Here is a 19626-nt window from a genome sequence, read left to right on the forward strand (position 1 = left end):
CTGCCTCTGGAGCTGAGCAAACGTGATAACCACTAGCAATGATGTTCTTAATGGATTCATTATCTCCACCTTCAGAGCCAGAGGTTGGCTGACCAAGGTTGATCCAGTCTGACCACACACAACTTTCTTCACCCCTGCACTGGGTAGTTGATGCTCCTGTTGAGGTTGATGTAGGAGTAGAGGTTGGAGTTGTAGTAGAAGGCAGAGTTGTTGTTTTTGTGGTAGATGGAGCTGTCGAAGTTAAGATTGTAGTAGTGGGTGTAGGAGTCGTGGTCGACAGAACTGTTGTTGTTGTTATTGTTGTCGGGATGTGTGTTGTGGGAGGACATTGACAACATTTCACTCGTATCTCGTAATCGAAGCACTTTTGCTGAAGACCTTGCTCATTGTTTTTACAAATCAGTCCAACGGATGGATTGCAAGTCACGTCTTGGCCAAGCTGAGAGATCTGAAGTCCAGGGTATTGTTTTGCTCTACATTCAACTGCCTCTGGAGCTGAGCAAACGTGATAACCACTAGCAATGATGTTCTTAATGGATTCATTATCTCCACCTTCAGAGCCAGAGGTTGGCTGACCAAGGTTGATCCAGTCTGACCACACACAACTTTCTTCACCCCTGCAGTGGGTAGTTGATGCTCCTGTTGAGGTTGATGTAGGAGTAGAGGTTGGAGTTGTAGTAGAAGGCAGAGTTGTTGTTTTTGTGGTAGATGGAGCTGTCGAAGTTAAGATTGTAGTAGTGGGTGCAGGAGTCGTGGTCGACAGAACTGTTGTTGTTGTTGTTGTTGTTGTCGGGATGTGTGTTGTGGGACGACATTGACAACATTTCACTCGTATCTCGTAATCGAAGCACTTTTGCTGAAGACCTTGCTCATTGTTTTTACAAATCAGTCCAACGGATGGATTGCAAGTCACGTCTTGGCCAAGCTGAGAGATCTGAAGTCCAGGGTATTGTTTTGCTCTACATTCAACTGCCTCTGGAGCTGAGCAAACGTGATAACCACTAGCAATGATGTTCTTAATGGATTCATTATCTCCACCTTCAGAGCCAGAGGTTGGCTGACCAAGGTTGATCCAGTCTGACCACACACAACTTTCTTCACCCCTGCACTGGGTAGTTGATGCTCCTGTTGAGGTTGATGTAGGAGTAAAGGTTGGAGTTGTAGTAGAAGGCAGAGTTGTTGTTTTTGTGGTAGATGGAGCTGTTGAAGTTAAGATTGTAGTAGTGGGTGTAGGAGTCGTGGTCGACAGAACTGTTGTTGTTGTTATTGTTGTCGGGATGTGTGTTGTGGGAGGACATTGACAACATTTCACTCGTATCTCGTAATCGAAGCACTTTTGCTGAAGACCTTGCTCATTGTTTTTACAAATCAGTCCAACGGATGGATTGCAAGTCACGTCTTGGCCAAGCTGAGAGATCTGAAGTCCAGGGTATTGTTTTGCTCTACATTCAACTGCCTCTGGAGCTGAGCAAACGTGATAACCACTAGCAATGATGTTCTTAATGGATTCATTATCTCCACCTTCAGAGCCAGAGGTTGGCTGACCAAGGTTGATCCAGTCTGACCACACACAACTTTCTTCACCCCTGCACTGGGTAGTTGATGCTCCTGTTGAGGTTGATGTAGGAGTAGAGGTTGGAGTTGTAGTAGAAGGCAGAGTTGTTGTTTTTGTGGTAGATGGAGCTGTCGAAGTTAAGATTGTAGTAGTGGGTGCAGGAGTCGTGGTCGACAGAACTGTTGTTGTTGTTGTTGTTGTTGTCGGGATGTGTGTTGTGGGACGACATTGACAACATTTCACTCGTATCTCGTAATCGAAGCACTTTTGCTGAAGACCTTGCTCATTGTTTTTACAAATCAGTCCAACGGATGGATTGCAAGTCACGTCTTGGCCAAGCTGAGAGATCTGAAGTCCAGGGTATTGTTTTGCTCTACATTCAACTGCCTCTGGAGCTGAGCAAACGTGATAACCACTAGCAATGATGTTCTTAATGGATTCATTATCTCCACCTTCAGAGCCAGAGGTTGGCTGACCAAGGTTGATCCAGTCTGACCACACACAACTTTCTTCACCCCTGCACTGGGTAGTTGATACTCCTGTTGAGGTTGATGTAGGAGTAGAGGTTGGAGTTGTAGTAGAAGGCAGAGTTGTTGTTTTTGTGGTAGATGGAGCTGTCGAAGTTAAGATTGTAGTAGTGGGTGCAGGAGTCGTGGTCGACAGAACTGTTGTTGTTGTTGTTGTTGTTGTCGGGATGTGTGTTGTGGGACGACATTGACAACATTTCACTCGTATCTCGTAATCGAAGCACTTTTGCTGAAGACCTTGCTCATTGTTTTTACAAATCAGTCCAACGGATGGATTGCAAGTCACGTCTTGGCCAAGCTGAGAGATCTGAAGTCCAGGGTATTGTTTTGCTCTACATTCAACTGCCTCTGGAGCTGAGCAAACGTGATAACCACTAGCAATGATGTTCTTAATGGATTCATTATCTCCACCTTCAGAGCCAGAGGTTGGCTGACCAAGGTTGATCCAGTCTGACCACACACAACTTTCTTCACCCCTGCACTGGGTAGTTGATGCTCCTGTTGAGGTTGATGTAGGAGTAGAGGTTGGAGTTGTAGTAGAAGGCAGAGTTGTTGTTTTTGTGGTAGATGGAGCTGTCGAAGTTAAGATTGTAGTAGTGGGTGTAGGAGTCGTGGTCGAAGGAATTGTTGTTGATGTGGTAGCTGGAGCAGGCGATGTCAAGATCGTAGTAGTGGGTGTTGTTGTGGTGGTTGGAGGTGTAGTTGTGGTCAGAGGTTGAGTTGAGGTTGGAGGAGTAGTGATTGTCATTGGTTTACTTGTTATTGTAGTTAATGTGGATGTTGACATTATTGTAGTTGTGACAGTAGGTGTAGTTGTAGATTCTTGTGTTGTAGTGTGACATTTCACAGTCTTACAACATTTTACCTTAATTTCATAGTCAAGGCATATTGGAGGAATACCTTGATCTTTGTTCTGGCATATTAATCCAACCTTTGTATTACATTCTACCTTCTGTCCTAATTCAGACATTGGGACCCCTGGATATCGCACTGCTTGGCATATGACATCCACTGGTTTTTCACAAATATGTTTTCCAGATTCTCGAATCTTTTTAATTGATTCATTGTCACCACCTCCAGGACCAAATTGAGGATAGTCCACATTATACCAAGGTGACCACTCACAAACTGTGCAGGTAGGGGTTTTTGTATTCAACGTGGTTGTTGATATAGTGGAGGAGGTTGCTGTTGTTGTTGTTGTTGTTGTTGTTGTCGTCGTAACAGGTGGTCTTGTAGTTGTTGGTGAAATGGTTGTAGGCTTAGATGTGCAAAGATCTTCATCACAGCAGAGGACTCGGACTTGGTAGTTAAAGCACAGTGGGAATGGGCCTGACTGGTCTTCATTTCTGCATGTCAACCCTTCTGCTACATTACACTGCACCACTTGGCCTACTTGGCTTATGCTAACATTTGGGTACTTCTCGGCTCTGCATTGGATCTTGCTTGGCTTCTCACATATATCGTGTCCCTCTGCTCTTATGTTGTTGTAGGTTTCAGAGTCTCCTCCTGGAGTTCCAAGTGTAGGGAATGTGGTATCAAACCACTGTGACCAAACACATGGATATCCACATGTAGTAGTAAAGGTTGTTGGAGACACTGTTGTCTCTGTTGAAGATGTGGCTGGCTCTATAGAATCAGGGATTACATTACAGTTAGTCAGTTAAATACAAAAATATACAAATATATTTTCTTCTTTTAGATTGGTGGTAATGTAACACAATCTAAGGAAGGTACCTAGTTAGCAATGTCTTCAGCCATTCTGATCATAAGCGATACTTGCTGTAGTGTTCACACTTCATATGCAACAATGGTGGCTGGTGGAATATTAAACATTGAGGACGGGCTCATAGTAATAACTGGAATGGAATAAATTGAATGGTCTCAAACACAAACACCTGATTTCCTTGTGTTTGACACCATTCCATTTACTCTTTCTCACTCATTATTATGTGCCGTCCTCCCCTCATCAGCCTACTCTGATATATAACCAAGTCATACTAGTCACTAAAGCCTCCGTTTCAGGTACCCACCAGTTGGCGTTGGTGTTGAGAAAGTGAAAACATTTGTTGTCACTGTAGAGAATGATGTAGATGTAGGAATATTTGTAGATGGATGAGATGGAATAGAAGTTGTTGGAGTTGTAGTTGAACATGGGTACATGTCCCGGTGAATGGTTCCATTCTTCCCACAAACTGCTGTCATACAGCTGCTATGTCCATCCGTTGTATCGTATATGATATGCCCATAGGGGTATTTGTTCCCATTGTAGGTGCAAGTGCAAGCTGAAATGATAAGATATATTTTAGGGTACTGGAAGGTTGAAAACATTATTACTGTGTTTTCTTTTTCTTTTTTTGGAGGGATGCATTCATACCTTGTACATCGTATTTGCAGTCCACTGTCACTGAATTACAATAGCTTTGGAAAAAGAAACATTTACAATTCTAATTAGTTTCATTCTTGACATTCAAACAAAGTTAGGATGTTCTCAAGTTTAGCCAAGACCGAGATTCTCTGTATTACTAAAGACATACCATGTCTGGCAGTTTTCTGTGGTCGGTACTTTTTCTCCATTATTGTAGTGTTTTCCATCTCTGCCATAGCAGCCACACTGCTCCTTCTCCACACACTTCATTATATCTTCATCAAAGAAGGGTTGAGCAGGAGGACATTTTGGATAGCAACCTAAAGAAGAAGAAAAATATTCAAATATTAATGATCAAAAAGTAATTGTTTGATAGAGGTAATTTAAAGCTAGAATCTTTTGTTGCTACAGCCTATAAATGAATAATACATACCCATTCATTCTTGAAGAATATAACTTAGAAATGCCTACTGAGCTTAGTTCAATTGTCGTACCCCATAAGAACCCGAAATACACGTTTGTTTTACCACAATGTTTGTAAACAATACAAATTAAGTCAAACACTGTGTAGCCTCAAAACATGGTTAAAACAATCATTTTTATATCATGCATTTATATCATGAAAGCCCTTGCATCCATAGCCCTGTAAGAATTTGAGAATGGTTACAATTCTCCTGGGCCTTCCCTCAGCTTTTTACCTAAACAGAGGCGGGGTGGCGACTTTTTTATTGTTTCATTTAAGGACTCTAGCGTCAACATTAAATAAATACTAAGTACCTGTTATGGAAAATTGTTGTTGCCAAAAATAGATCCTAAATGAATGTCTACTGTACCTTCAAGAGGTGGTATCTGAGTTGAGCAGCTCTCAGAGGGATTCCTGCAGGTCTTCATACACTGGGCTCCACAGGCCTTGTAGTGCCACTCACATTCTCCAGGGGGGTTGTAGTAATCACAGAACAGTGCTGTATGTGGTGGGCAAAAGCTCTCTGTAAGTATTACCTTCAATTCGGTTTAAACTGACTGGATTAAGCCTATTTTTATGTCATCACTTAAATGAATGGAACATTTAGAAACTCACGGCAGATTTGTGGGCTTCTCCAGGCTATGCAGGCTCCAGCCTCATTACAGGCCTCTGCATAAGCTGCCACAGCGGTACAGAAACACTCACAGTCTCCACCACTGTCGCAAGCACACGAGTCTGTCACACACGCATCATAGAAAGAAGAGGGGTCCACCTAATTGGAGAACATCATTTAGTCAACATGGTCATATCAAATTTCAAAACATTCAGTGAACGACTAAAGTCTAAACCTACTTTAGAATGGCAGTCTGTGAAAACTTTGCTCTGAATGATGCTGCACTGCTTCTGTGACCAAGACTGCCTGTAAGGGTTGGCAGTACAGGGGCTCCTTTTGCTCTTTGCATCGGGGCAGCTTGCAGAGACTTTCCAGCTGTTTCCAAAGTCTAGAGGGTTGACAACTACTGCCTGGCTTCTGGTAGTGAAGTCATTGTTTGCGTTGCCATCATAGTTTCCACACAGACCACAGACATGTCCCTGAAGAGGACATAGCATTAGATTCAGTTGAGTGATAAAAAGTCATAACAGACTTGTGAATATCAGTTGATGGAATACTAGAAACATATTTTAATATCTAATTTGTCATCCAATCAAAGTTGAAATGTACCTTGAACTGTGGGTTCAGTTTGATGAACATGCTTGTTTTCCTGTCCCACATGAGAATCAACCCATTATTGGCTTCAATCACAAGGTAGATGCCCATTGTACGAATCTGGTAAGGAACCACCTCCCCTGTATTTCTCTCAATGACTTGGTAGTTCCCTTCTGTCAGGATTAATTCATTGTTCTGAAAGAGATTTTAAAAAATATCAATTTATCTAATTACTGATTGTTATAATGTATGCTATAATGTTTGTTTTTTTGCCTAGCCTCATGAAGCTTTGATGTGTGTATTTTGTAACGTATGCTTTATATCATGTATGTATGTATGTATGTATGTATGTATGTATGTATGTATGTATGTATGTATGTATGTATGTATGTATGTATGTATGTATGTATGTATGTATGTATGTATGTATGTATGTATGTATGTATGTATGTATGTATGTATGTATGTATGTATGTATGTATGTATGTATGTATGTATGACTGAAAGGTAGTAGTATTGGCTTCAGTAATGGTATGTGCCAGGCAGGAAGCAGGAATCTAGTTACCCCCAGGAAGAGCTTAATGGCCTTGGAGCAGGTGGTGCCTGTTGTTCCACAGGGAATGTTCTCAGTGATGACTCTGAAGCTGCCATTGGCATTGTTGTTTCCACAGTAGTCCTGTTTAAGGTAGACTCAATTTCAGTCATAAATGTAACAACAGCCAACACAGTATTATGGTGGATGGTACATTATCTCCAATGCGGTAAGTCAATCAATGAAATAATGAAAATGTTAATCTTGTTGGGAATGCTACAGTAGTATTCACAAAGCAACAGCAGATAATGTCCAAACAGTTTCAAATATTGCTTTTCAGACTCCCCAGAAACACCTACAGTATATACCTTTTAAAAAATGAACACAAACCCTTATTGGTCATCATGTATTAATACTTCAACTTTAAAACAAATAATATTGGTGTTGATCACTTAGACTATCACGTTACCCTGCAAGCATACCTTTGTAAGAGTGTATTCACAGTCTCCTTCGAAAGTGAATCGTTTCCCGTCAAAAGTAATGTAGTGTCCATCTCCATAAATGGCACAGGTTCCATGGCACAGGTTAGTTGTGCACTGCCATTTTCTGTCTTTACAAGTGCTGAAAGTGGCAAAAACAGATATCAGACTGAAGTCTTAATTGGTCTAAAACCCAAATAAGGCAAGACGAGCTTACCAGGTATTGCAGTCGACCTTGATGCTGTCTCCTGGTTGGTAAGTAGCTGCATTGTGAGAACAAGGACAAAGGTCTGGCTTGATGCAGCCTCCTTTTCCATCGGATACCAGTCCAGGGGGACACATACAGCCTGATATGCACTCTGTGCTGATCTGTAAAGTGAAAATTATTGATTTGAAAATCTGTTGTGTAAAAATTGTGTTTAGAAACTCACGGCAGATTTGTGGGCTTCACCTGGCTATGCATGAATGAGTGAAGAGTCTGGTGGACCAAAAGGTCAAACTTGGCCTTCGTTAGCCATTAGTCAATACAGAGAGACCAGGAGAAACTCCCAGCGCATAGGTATTGGCTTATTCTACCTTAAGAGTCATCTCCCACAAAATGTTCCCAATAACCCTCCCCCATACACTAGCACACCACAAGCACAGAACCAAGCCTCGCAGTCGTGTGATTCGCTCAAATTAAATGATGACAAATACTTTACTCAATAAGGAAACGCCCATAGAATTATATGATCACTCCCACTAAGGACAAAATTGAATCATTGATGTACCAGCCTTATATACGCTGTGCACAATGGCTTGGAGACTATGTTAACTTTACCAATATATAAAAAACGGAAAGTTTATATTTTACACTTGATTTTTATTCACAATCCTTTGGGCATTAGATACACTGAGTGTAGAAACAATAAGAACACCTGCTCTTTCCATAACATAGACTGACCAGGGGAATCCTGCTGAAAGCATTGATCCCTTACGGATGTCAATTGTTAAATCCACTTCAATAAGTGTAGACGAAGAGCAGGAGACAGGTTAAGAAGGATTTTCAAGCCATTAGACAATTGAGATGGATTGTGTATCAATATCAATATTAGGAAAGTGTTCTTAATGTTTTGTACACAGGTGTATATCCACTGTGCGAAATGGCCTGGAGACGAAGTAAACAGGGGACTTACACAGGCCATATCCAGAATATTGCAGCTCTTCTGACACTCTAACCCTCTCACTCCTGGGCTTGCATTGGAGCAGTTGACGAAAACCATTGGTGCAACACATGCTATGGAAATAAAGAGAATTAATGTATCATGACTCTGTTGTGTCTTTCACAAAATCAATATACTCTGTAAAGTGTGTACTAGGATGGAGAGATGATAATTCAACATGCACATAGCCTGGTTCTGTTGCAAATAGCATACTACTACCACACACCACATGTGTATATAGGATTTGACAGAGTGCCATTAAAATAATATACTTATTTCAAATTCAGTGTTGCCTGGCACAGTACAATATCTCAAAATTGTGAGATGTTTTGACATTTTATATACATGAACTTACATGGATGATCAGGTGAATCTCCAATACAATGGAGTTTGCCCTCCTTGCAGGTGCTGAAATAAAAGTATGTTAATGGTACTTGAATGTCCCTATGCACACTGCAGGAAAGCAAGGTCCAAGTCCCATGGTTCATAAAGTCTAAAAAATATGCCTTTAAAATAAAATGTGTTGTGAATTACATTGATATACAGCTTGAGTATAGGTAGGTAAATAACTCGGTCCATACCACATGGTTCCATCCTTGCTGATGACCTCTCCAGGGGATACCACTGAGCCCTTGTAATAACAAGGGCAGCTGGCTGGTGGAACACACTTGCCCTCATCATCCAGGTAGGTTCCCTCAGAACAGACACACCCATCCACAGGCTCGAAGGTGATTGAACAGGTAAAGTCAGAGTCGCTGTAGCAGCGGCAGGAGCGATCACTGATTTCCATGCTGTAGCTGTAGACCATGGTGCTAGGGCACGAGGTGGAGTATTTGTCTGGGGACGGCAACAATTAGTGTTTGGTGTAAATATTTAGTTAGAATTTACTTATTCTTCCACAATTGACACATCTTCTTAGGTATTACTGTGTGATTGTCACTCACTGCAGATAGTGTCTCTCCAGCCAGTGAGCTGGATACCCTCGGCAGCACAAGCGTGGACATAAGAGGAGACGGCAGCACACATGCAGTCCTCACTCTTCTCACAGTTACAGCTGTCATACATGCAGTTCTGAATAGAAAACCACAGTCAGAACAGCATCCATATTATACTGTACAATAGTTTTAATTAATTGTGTGTGCATAATATGCACGAACACTGTGCAGAAAACAATATTTAACAGCAAGCAAAATGATTCTCAATTGCCCCATAACAACTGTAATCACATGATACATGTGTATTAGCTATGCTCATGAAATATTCAGAAATGAATAGTATGGTGATGGGGTCTCACATCTTTGTACATGTCTGGGCTTATCGCTGCGTGGCATGGAGCAAACAACCCTTTAGGATCAGCCAGCTGAGAGCACCAGTGCTGCGCATATTTCTCTGAAATAGTGAAAAAATAAACCACAGGAATTAGTTAGGCCAACTTTAAGAAACACTTGCACCATTCTCCATAACATATAAAACTGACATGGAAAGGGGATAAACCATGCTGCTACCATTGTCAAGACTTAAACTGCAGGGGCTTTCAAAGCTACTCTTGATGTCTGGGCAGCTGGCTCGTGTTTTCCAGGTGTTTGCAAAACCAATGGCTGTGCCCTCAGTCACTCCGCTCAGGACCTTGAAATCATCTCCTTGGTTGTTGTTGAAGTTTCCACAAAGACCTGTAGGGTGAACATGTATTTATATACAGGGAATATAAATCATTCCCAGAACATGAACACCTCAGTGGAATCTGGTGGTTGGTCAACGGATGATGAGACATACCGCAAGTTCTCTGCTGCCAAACGGTGCTTGCAGCAATATAGACCTGCATGATTGGTGAGAGTTGGATTTCCAACTGGAGGCCAAAGGTGGTCTGGACGATGATGAAAAATGAGGAGGCTCTGAAAATAGTTACTCCAGCTATAAGGAACAAAGTGAAGAGGAAGGAGTAAGATGCTGCATTAAAATATATGTGTCAGTGTTGAATGATAAAGCTGCATCACCATCACAACATTCCCATGTATCATTATGTATTCCCCATACAATGATGTGCTTTAACTGTAGGACACAAGTTTCATGTATGCCTAGTCATCACTACATTGATTGTACTGTATGTTTATTGTGCAACTGTAACTTACCAACAGAAAAGGGCAGCTGAGAATAGATTCCATTTACAAAGGCTTTTCCATTGGGTTGTATGTTGATCACCTGCATAGAGGGTCATTGATTAACCATATGCGTATTCATGATATTCAAATTATACATTCAAGTCTAAAACCTAACAACATTACGGGAAAAACATCTACTGCGGTCAAAGGCTGAGACCATGTCAGTCAAAGAATACTTACAGTGGCTCCTTCTGAGAGGGACAGGATAACAGCCTTTAGACAAGTCTCACTGTCAGAAAGCCCACACTGCACCAGATCACCCAGTACAGTGAATTGCATCCCATCACAGTCCTGAAAAAAATATGAATATGCTGTTACAAATATTTGCCTTAATAAAAGGAAAAATCAATATCTCAGTGTAAAACAAGAGACAGAGTAAACATGAACAACCCAGATTTCTCCATAGATAAACGTATGAATGCAAGATGAATATTATTGTTCCAACTCTGTTCCTGGAGAGCTACTCTCCTGTAGGTTTTTGCTCCATCCCCAGTTGTAGCTAACCTGATTCAGCTCATCAACCAGCTAACTAGTAGAATCAGGTGCCCTAAATTAGGGTTGGAGTGAAAACCTACAGGACGGTAGCTCTCCAGGAACATGGTTGGAGAGCCCTGTTCTATATAGTTTGATTACAATGTTCTTCATAATCCTGGATTTGTTAGAATAAAAGTAAAGAAGCTGGAGACAAAGCTGTAATACAGACATAATAACTACAAAAAAGTTGACAAGTGTTAAGATGTCTTATGTGGATGAGATGGATGCACACAGATCTTTGGTGAGGAAACTGCATATGGACCTTGGTCAGAACATAAGAGCAGTCCCCATGGAAGGTGTAGGCTTTTCCATCATAGGTGTTGATGTGGGATCCTCCCTCCACAGCACATGTGCCAGGACAGTCCTTGTCCACACACTTCCACTGACCACCACCACAGGAGCTAAGGGCAACATATCAATTATTCAATGGAACTTACAAATTGTCACTGCTGGAATAACTTTTAGACTCAAGTCAAAATTCTTAGCCTGGTTTTCTTACCAATCTTTACAAGTGCTTGAATATGTCTCTCCGGGTGCGTAGGTTTTTCCATTGTGGCGGCAGGAGCATTGACTCAAGGCGATACAACCATTCTTGTTGACGTCATCAAAAACAGTGCCTTTGGGTGAGAGCATACATGTGTTTATTATGTCTCCATCCCACCATACTGCCCTACAAAGGCAAAACTCAGTAATTATATGTTTTCTTTTACTCCAAAATCTGAATTCAAAGTCTTTTTCTGTCTAGACAGACAATCATTTCTGACACTCCATAATATATTCTGATCAACTGGCTTGTTTGTGTCAGGAAACTAAATACCACATGAATCAGATAGTATACCTGGCCATTACAACAGATCAAAGATTTTTTGACCAAATGTGTAGTTGCCTTTGTAACGCAACATAGTCCGGTCCACAATATGGAATCAATTGCTTTGCATTCTATCAGTATACAGTCTGCTACATTCCAATGCATTTATCACATCTCTTTGAAGAAGAGGATGTGCAGAGAACGTTTAAATATGTCTGCCTACCTGGAGGACAAAAGCAGCCATCTGAGCAGTGTTCCTCACACATCTGGCCTCTCTCAGGGTTGGAGCAGGTGTCAACACAGGGGTTTCCACACTCCTGGTACTCCATGTTGAAGGGGCATGTTTTATCTGCAAAGATAAGGTTATTTCAAAATATTAGTATACTGTTGCAACTAACCAATGTGCGATTAGATTTTTGATATGGGGAGTAATGGCATGCTTACAGCAGAACTGTTCAGTCCTCCATTGCTGGGGCTTCCCCCCTGCATGAACACACTGACGGGAGTACTCTGAGATGGTGTTGCACAGGCAGAAGGAGTTGGTGCTGTTATCACAGTGGCACAGGTCAGATACACAGGCCTCAACAAATGAGTCGATGGCCAACAAGTCCTTACAGCTGCTGAAGGCAGGACCGGAGAGCAACTGCTCACAAACTGGTTTCTATCAAACAAAAACAGAGAGATGTTATAATTAGGACATATACAGTGGAGTCTGAAAATATTTACACCCTTGATAAAGACGAGTAGAAAGGACTGTATAAAATAAATAATTAAAAAATGTAACTATATTGTATGCAAAACAAATTTGGGAAAATATTTTATTTTATATTAATACAATTGCTTCTAGAAAGAGATTTTGTCTAAAAAAGTATTTTGTCAAAATGATTGCCAAATGATTGACATCGTTGTTTTCACTATCTTTCAATACCTCACCTTGTAAGGAAAACTGCAATAATCCTTTTTTTTAAATGTTTTATGAGTTGAAGAACACATTAGGAGCACAGGAGGTTGGTGGGAACTTGATTGGGGAGGATGGGCTCGTGGTAATGGCTAGAGCGGAATTAGTGTAATGGTATCAAATACATCAAACACATGTTTTCCATGTGTTTGATGCCATTCCATTTACTCCGTTCCAGCCATTATTATGAGCCGTCTTTACCTCAGCAGCCTCCACTGAAATAGGATCCTTGATAATCGTAGTCTGTTCTTATGGATGGCCCTCTTTAATTCAAACCACAGATTTTCAGTGGGTTTCAAAGAGAGACTGAGACGGCCATTGCAAAAAGGGGCTATTTGACACCCATTGAAAACCTGTGGTTTGAATTGAAGGGCAGTCCATAAGCACAGACAAAGGATATCAAGGATTTGGAAGGATTCTCTATGAAGGAATGGTCTAAAATCCCTCCCAATATGTTCACCAACTCATTAAACATTTTAGAAAAAGGCTCAGTCCTATTATTCTCTCAAGGTATTGAAAGGTATTGAAAACAGGGGTGTCAATCATTTTGACCCCTGACTGGAGAGAAAGAAAATATGACTTTTAAACTAAATCTCTTTCTCAGAGCAATTGTATTAGTATAAAATAATATATTTTTCTAAGAAATGGAGCATATATACTGTAGCAGTATACAGTATAGTCATTTTTGCTAATCTTTATCAAGGGAGTCAGTAATTTCGGACCCCACTTTAAATGTTGTTAAGTACACAGCAGCCAACATCCTATTCATATCATAAGCGATAAAGTTTAACCTACCAGATTGGGGCATTTATGATTCGAAAGCAGTGTTTTTTCAGTACAGCTTTCAGTTGGACCATCCAATTTCCAGAAGTTTCCGAAGTCGACAGGGGACAATTTCATACCTTTGGCATAAAAATAAATCAAATAATTGTTGAATGTCAACTGTATTCCAAATAATAGGCTATGGTTGACGTGTTGATAGTGTCAGTGAAAATGTACCATGGCTATAGAACTCATCAAATTGTTGAACTCCATTAAAATCTCCACATAGACCACAGGTCTTGTTTCTGAATTTGATGTCCATCTCCACCTGAAATAGAAGACCATTAGACATTTTAGGGAGACAGTTTACCTCCATAACCGCATAACACGCAACAAAAACGGGAAATGAATGTAACAAAACGAACATTTAACCGCAGTGACAACCTATTCCTTAAAATAACTTTAGATTAGTACTACCTATAGTCATTCCAAGTGCCTACATTCATTCCAAGTGCCCACCATAGCACAGGCCTTCAAATGTAGACATTGACCACACTGCAAAAACCTAATTCCACAACAGAAATATTAATAAATGCATAATTGTTGTACTACCAAGAAGGAATCCTCCTGGTTCCAGATGGCTAACAATCCCAGTTTTGCTTTGATCTTGATGTAGGAGGGAGTCTCTTCAATGAGAATACCAGACTGGCTGAATGGTAAGGTGGCACTGGAGGAAGAGGAAGACAAAGCATTAGATTCAACTAGAACTTAGTCAGACCAACCAATTTGACATTAGCTCAATTGACTTCATTTTAAGAAATGTTCATTAGTAGTATAAAAACAGTAATCTCATCTCAATCGCTGTAAATATGTGCTGGAGCATACTTACACAGTATACAGTTGCGTCTAATGTTTTAAGTCAAAGTGACTGGGACAACAATATGACATCCAACTACTTGAGCACTGATTGAGAAATACAGCTACATGAGAAATTCTTGAGGAACTTACTTCTTCCCATTTACAGCAACGGAACCCTTGGAAAGCTCCACCACTACACCATCCAGCTTCATGGTGATCTTGCTAATGGTGGGCTGGTTGTCCACCACCTGCCGCCTCATCTGGATGTTGAAATCCTCATAACTGCTATGGCACAGTGAGGTCACAACATAGTTGCAGGTGGAGGGGAGCTGAAAGATGTCTCCGTCAAAGGTCTTGAAGTGGTAGTTACCCCATGTGCTGCAGACCTGGCCATTGTGCATAGGACTCACTCCTGAGGAAACGGATAACCAATTCAGCTATGATAGCATACAATTCAGCAGGTTTTATCTTTAGATACAGAGAAAGAAATGTGTAGACAACGGTGAGCAGAATTATTTCAATTGTTGGCCCCTTGTAAGATCTTGCTTTTAACTAGTAGTCCATTGGTTGACTGCAAGATTGGCCTCACTCACTCACCATAAGAGTCTACTGACGCACCCGTGTGTCAATCTAATTAACATCATGAAAACATCCTCATCAAAATCTGTCAGTTTAAGCTAAAGATATCTGTTTTTTTGCATGGGCTGCGTCTCAATCCACCACATCCACCTACAGTATGACGACCTTCCGCATCTGTGGTTGAAAGTGGCGGAGCTGTTTGTCACACCAGGGGACATCTTAAAAATTGGTATTCTCACGAAAACGTCTTTAGCGTCCAAACGATTTGGCCTACGAACTAATATCACCACTCCATGGTGTCACGGGACTCGTCTGATGTCAGTACCACAGATGTGCCAACCTCTGTCTGTAGCGTCCGAACCGTTTGGTCTACGACCCCCACAAGTGTCACTGAATGGAAGCATGGCAGTAGTTTTGTGCCAACAAAAAAATGTGGTTAAATATGTGTAAAAAAACACAAATATATCCTAAGCTTTCTTATCTCTCCAAACATTTCAAAACCTTATTCCTTAGGATACATTTTTGGGGCATTTATGAACGTGTTATTCAAGGCATTTCTATGGACAAATGCAATATTTAATCAACTAAAAACCAAGAATTTTCAAAGTACATCCAATCTCTATCATGTTTATGAACTGAATAATTTAGGCTACTTCATGCTTTTCAAAAACAGCTAATCCACAAAACCTGTTGCACAACTTGCTATGACTGTCTCCATCATGGTTATTGTCCTTTCACCATTGTCTGTGGATATGTAAGGCTGCAGTGTTAATCATTGTCACCATCCTCAGGGCTCATGCATCTGTATAGCACATGTATTATGAAGCTTACCTGCAATCTCAGGCATCCTTGACATTGAGGGGATGATGTTAACTGTGGCCTTTGATGTATCCTCTGAAATCAAAGTGTATGTTAATAAGTTACATGACGTTTTACTGTAAATCATTGTGGAATCCTGTGTATTTCAGGCTCTGTTATGTAGTTCTCTTGCCAATCCTACATTTACCTATTCATCAATCATAACTCGTGCTTTAAAGCACATAAAAGTAGGACTTAGCATGGTCAAATATTCCCTCATTGTTAGGCTGTCCAATGAGATAAACATTGGATAAACATTGGAGCTATTGTGAGAGTGCTATGACATACAGTAACATACAGTTTAGCCCTGTCAACACTAAAGTACAAGGGTTCATGTAAAACAAAATCATGGATTCTACCTACCACTTTGAGAGGCAGTTAAACCAATCGCCAGAGCCATCCATATTAACACCCATGTGGGTGTCTGTGTTGTCCCCATGGTCATCCTCTGGGTAGTGAACAGAGGTGGTATGAGAAAGGTACTTGTTGGTTCTTGGCTTTATACCACCTGAGTGAAGGGAAGGTCCTTGGTTCTTCTGGACGTGAAGGTGTGGCAGAAGGGTTGGCTCCGTTCCAAGCATTTCATGGCCCTCGAATACCGGTATGAGAGGTTTAAACCCCATTTTCGCATTGCACAGAAAAAGGTGTCATCAACAAGTGGTTCGTAGATTTTTTACCTTCTGACCAAGTTGAACTATTTATCACGACCAACCAAATAAAACAACCGTATATGTCAACCTAGTCTTGAGTTGAGCCACAACCCAGGAGGATATAGCCCTGAACCATCATTCAGGAGACACAGTGTCCATAGACAATGTTCATAACCATTATTATTGCATTAGTTAGATTATTGCATAAATTAATCTATTAGATTAATTGTATTTATTAATTCATATATATATGGACTAAATAAAACACCAAAACAGGTCATGAAGTGTTTGTGTTCATTTGTTTATCTCTTATGACTAATTTAATAGACCAACATAACACAATGCAGGTGTGTTCCTATGATAAGAGTGATTACTGATTCAATCTATTGTCCTTACACTGAGGCTGAAATGTCTTATTGTTTCTCCTGTCACAAAGAGTTTTTACACACAATGGCAATATTGCTCATGACTTGATATGAAGGAAAACCCTTGTTTACTTTAGTAATTAATTGTTTTATAAACACGAAACATTTTCAAAATGCCGTTAGTATTGTTGCAATGCACAATGCACAATGTGGTTATGTGGTGCTGTGTAATGTGACTCCACCATCTCATGTCCTTAGGTCAATATTCTTGTAGAAGGGTCGTTCCATTTGATTTCAATAACTTTTTGACTGCACACCTTTTAACTTGAACAAAACTTTCTAGACATTTTTGCCCATCATAGAAGTAGTAGCCTAGTGGTTAAAGCCTAGTGGTTAAAGCCTAGTGGTTAAAGCCTAGTGGTTAAAGCGTTGGGCCAGTAACCTGACTTTCCTAGTTAAATAAAGGTTTAATAAAATAGTCAGAAACAAACTTTTTGGAACTGAATGCCAAAACATTTAGGAGATATAGGTGCTCACAGTTGACCCATTTTGCATACCCCACCCTACCAAGAGACATCCATGTCTTTGTCACTGGAAAAGACCAACGGCATGAGTTTGATATCATTTAAAAGCTTGCAAACAGGGTAGTCCAAAAAATAAAATAATTAGAATACCTTGAAGATTTTTTTTGTTTTTATAAAAATTGACATTTATTTACCTTCAACATCAATTATCCCAAAATGCATGAACTGATTCAAAAAAATAATAATTTGCGTATGTTGTAGCTTAGACCCTATTTTACATCATCTGATGTGTTTGTGTTCGATATCGGTTTAGACACAGTATGCTCTTGAATACAGTTTGTGTGTAATGTTTTGGCTGATAAAATCAAATTTTTACTTTTATTTATTTATTTTTATAATAATGTTGTGTCATTGGTACAGATATCCAGTACTGTACATATACCATGCATCAAAGGTAGTTGCGTCAGAGTTGAAGCAAGAAAAATACCAGACCTGGGTCAAATAGGAGGGCAGTCACGCATACTAGCAAGGCAGAGGTCCTGGGTTTCAGCATCGGTGTGAGCCGAATCAGGACATAGCAAGCAGTGTGACATCCTTTACATGTGCATGTTTTTAAAAATGACTTAATCACCTTTTAGTAACATCAAACTAAATATTAAGTTTATTTCAATTTATTTGACATTTTGACAATTGCACACATGCAATTGTACTCCCCTAGACATACTCAGTAGAGGCTTTGTGACATCACCATACACTACACAGAGGGCTAAGTACAGAGATTTTGTTGCATGCTGTATGTTAAAGCTTTAAGTACTGGTGTCTTGCTACGGTGAACGTTTGGTGGAGTATAAACCCAGCCTTAGCAAGACGTCATCCTCACTGGCATGGGCTGTGCATTTCCCCTTTGGACTAAATAGCCCTGTCACAGATATGGATTGAGACATTCCAAATCAGGAAGGACGAAGTGATAGTGATTTTTAGTATGTATTGTTTGATGCATGTATATTTCCTTCTTCTAAATGGAGTCGGGGATTATAAATCATTCACAAACCTTCAGTTTATGGTTTAAACTGAAACCACACTGCTAGCTAAAAATCTATGAAAGGGATGGGGATCCCTTTCATAGATTTTTAGCTAGCAGTGGCTAAAGTTAGCTGACATTTGTAGTGGCTTTTTAGAGAACGGATTACAGTTTCTCCTGGCCCACAGACTACTTTTAGGATGAGGAACCATCTAATGACAAATTGTAAAATCCTGAACTTCCCCAAGCCTGTCTTGCTGTATGTACTGTATAGCAGCTTTCAATTCATCTTGAAATTAGGAAGAAATGTCAGCCCATCTAGCCATATAAGACAAGAGAAATTGGACTCTGCACTGATGCCTCAACCTCTTCACTTAGACGCATTTTGATGGGTATTTTTTTTTATCTTAATTTTATTTCTGTGGGGACACAGAAATGGTAAACTAAGGGTTGAAGGTGTGACAATTGAATCGTTCCATAGTTCATTAATCACCTGAAAAATGTGCCATTGATTGGTCATTCCCAATTCATTCACTGCCACTCCTTAGACTCACCAAATGGTTGCACTGCCAAAATTAGTCAGCATTACACTTTCAAGATTAGGATCTGGATCCCGGCACTCATGATTTAATAAGTAATAAAGATGTATTGGATGTCCTTGACGTGATATAATTATCATATAATTATGATTGAAACTAATCATTTGATGGGGGACCTCCCTGAGAGGTCAGCAGGCCTTACATTTAGCCATGAGTGATATCAGAACAACAATTTCTCAAGCGTAGTGCAAAGGAGTATCACTCTGGCAGTCTCAGAGACTTAGCTATAGCAATCAATCATGCAAACAATCCTGCTATACAGACACTCCCATTCCTATTTATTTGGACAAGTGAAGATGTGGTGACATGGTGACATACTGAACAGTTAACTCAAATAATACATTTGATCTCACATCCAAAATGCTGGAGTATAGAGCTAAAAGTTTTAGCTTCACTGTCCAAATAAATATGTAGGGGAGAGTACATACATAACTGCATGGGATTCAAGGTTTCTTAAGTCTCTCTATATATATATGTTGTTTTAGACTTATTCAAGTCAAAAACAACATTGGTAACTTAGACAAGGTCCCAAAGACGCAAAATCCCAGAAAAAGTAAAGATGCAACATCAGAGCGAAAAGTATTTATATCTTTAAACCATAAACTGAAGGTTTGTGAATGA

General features: G+C 40.2%; 1 protein-coding gene across 1 annotated transcript; it reads right to left on the bottom strand.

The window, feature by feature from the left end:
• Positions 1-1097: 1097 nt before the first annotated feature.
• LOC109874752 (mucin-5AC-like) lies at positions 1098-16261 on the bottom strand. The gene is made up of 31 exons (XM_031815839.1): positions 16210-16261; positions 15820-15882; positions 14560-14821; positions 14164-14278; positions 13789-13879; positions 13585-13691; positions 12276-12492; positions 12055-12180; positions 11523-11640; positions 11286-11424; positions 10670-10780; positions 10460-10529; positions 10104-10241; positions 9836-10000; positions 9625-9719; positions 9275-9401; positions 8912-9167; positions 8686-8738; positions 8304-8404; positions 7346-7497; positions 7132-7270; positions 6683-6793; positions 6133-6312; positions 5763-6002; positions 5526-5682; positions 5281-5409; positions 4617-4767; positions 4457-4500; positions 4113-4364; positions 1467-3708; positions 1098-1251 (listed from the first exon to the last, which is right to left on the bottom strand). Exons 1-31 carry the CDS (start codon positions 16244-16246, stop codon positions 1098-1100), a joined length of 6342 nt encoding a protein of 2113 aa, XP_031671699.1. The 5' UTR covers positions 16247-16261.
• Positions 16262-19626: the final 3365 nt, after the last annotated feature.

Source organism: Oncorhynchus kisutch, linkage group LG3 (assembly GCF_002021735.2).
Source record: "Oncorhynchus kisutch isolate 150728-3 linkage group LG3, Okis_V2, whole genome shotgun sequence".
NCBI classification, from domain to species: domain Eukaryota; kingdom Metazoa; phylum Chordata; class Actinopteri; order Salmoniformes; family Salmonidae; genus Oncorhynchus; species Oncorhynchus kisutch.

What these genes read in the sequence shown, in the direction of transcription:
- LOC109874752 (XM_031815839.1), bottom strand. Translation starts at nt 16,246, where the DNA reads ATGGCTCTGGCGATTGGTTTAACTGCCTCTCAAAGTG. An exon ending in ACAGAAAACTGCCAGACATG is followed by an intron (nt 4,501 to 4,616) that starts GTATGTCTTTAG and finishes CTTTTTCCAAAG; the next exon opens with CTATTGTAATTCAGTGACAG. An exon ending in AGTGGTTATCACGTTTGCTC is followed by an intron (nt 1,252 to 1,466) that starts AGCTCCAGAGGC and finishes CAACAACAACAG; the next exon opens with TTCTGTCGACCACGACTCCT.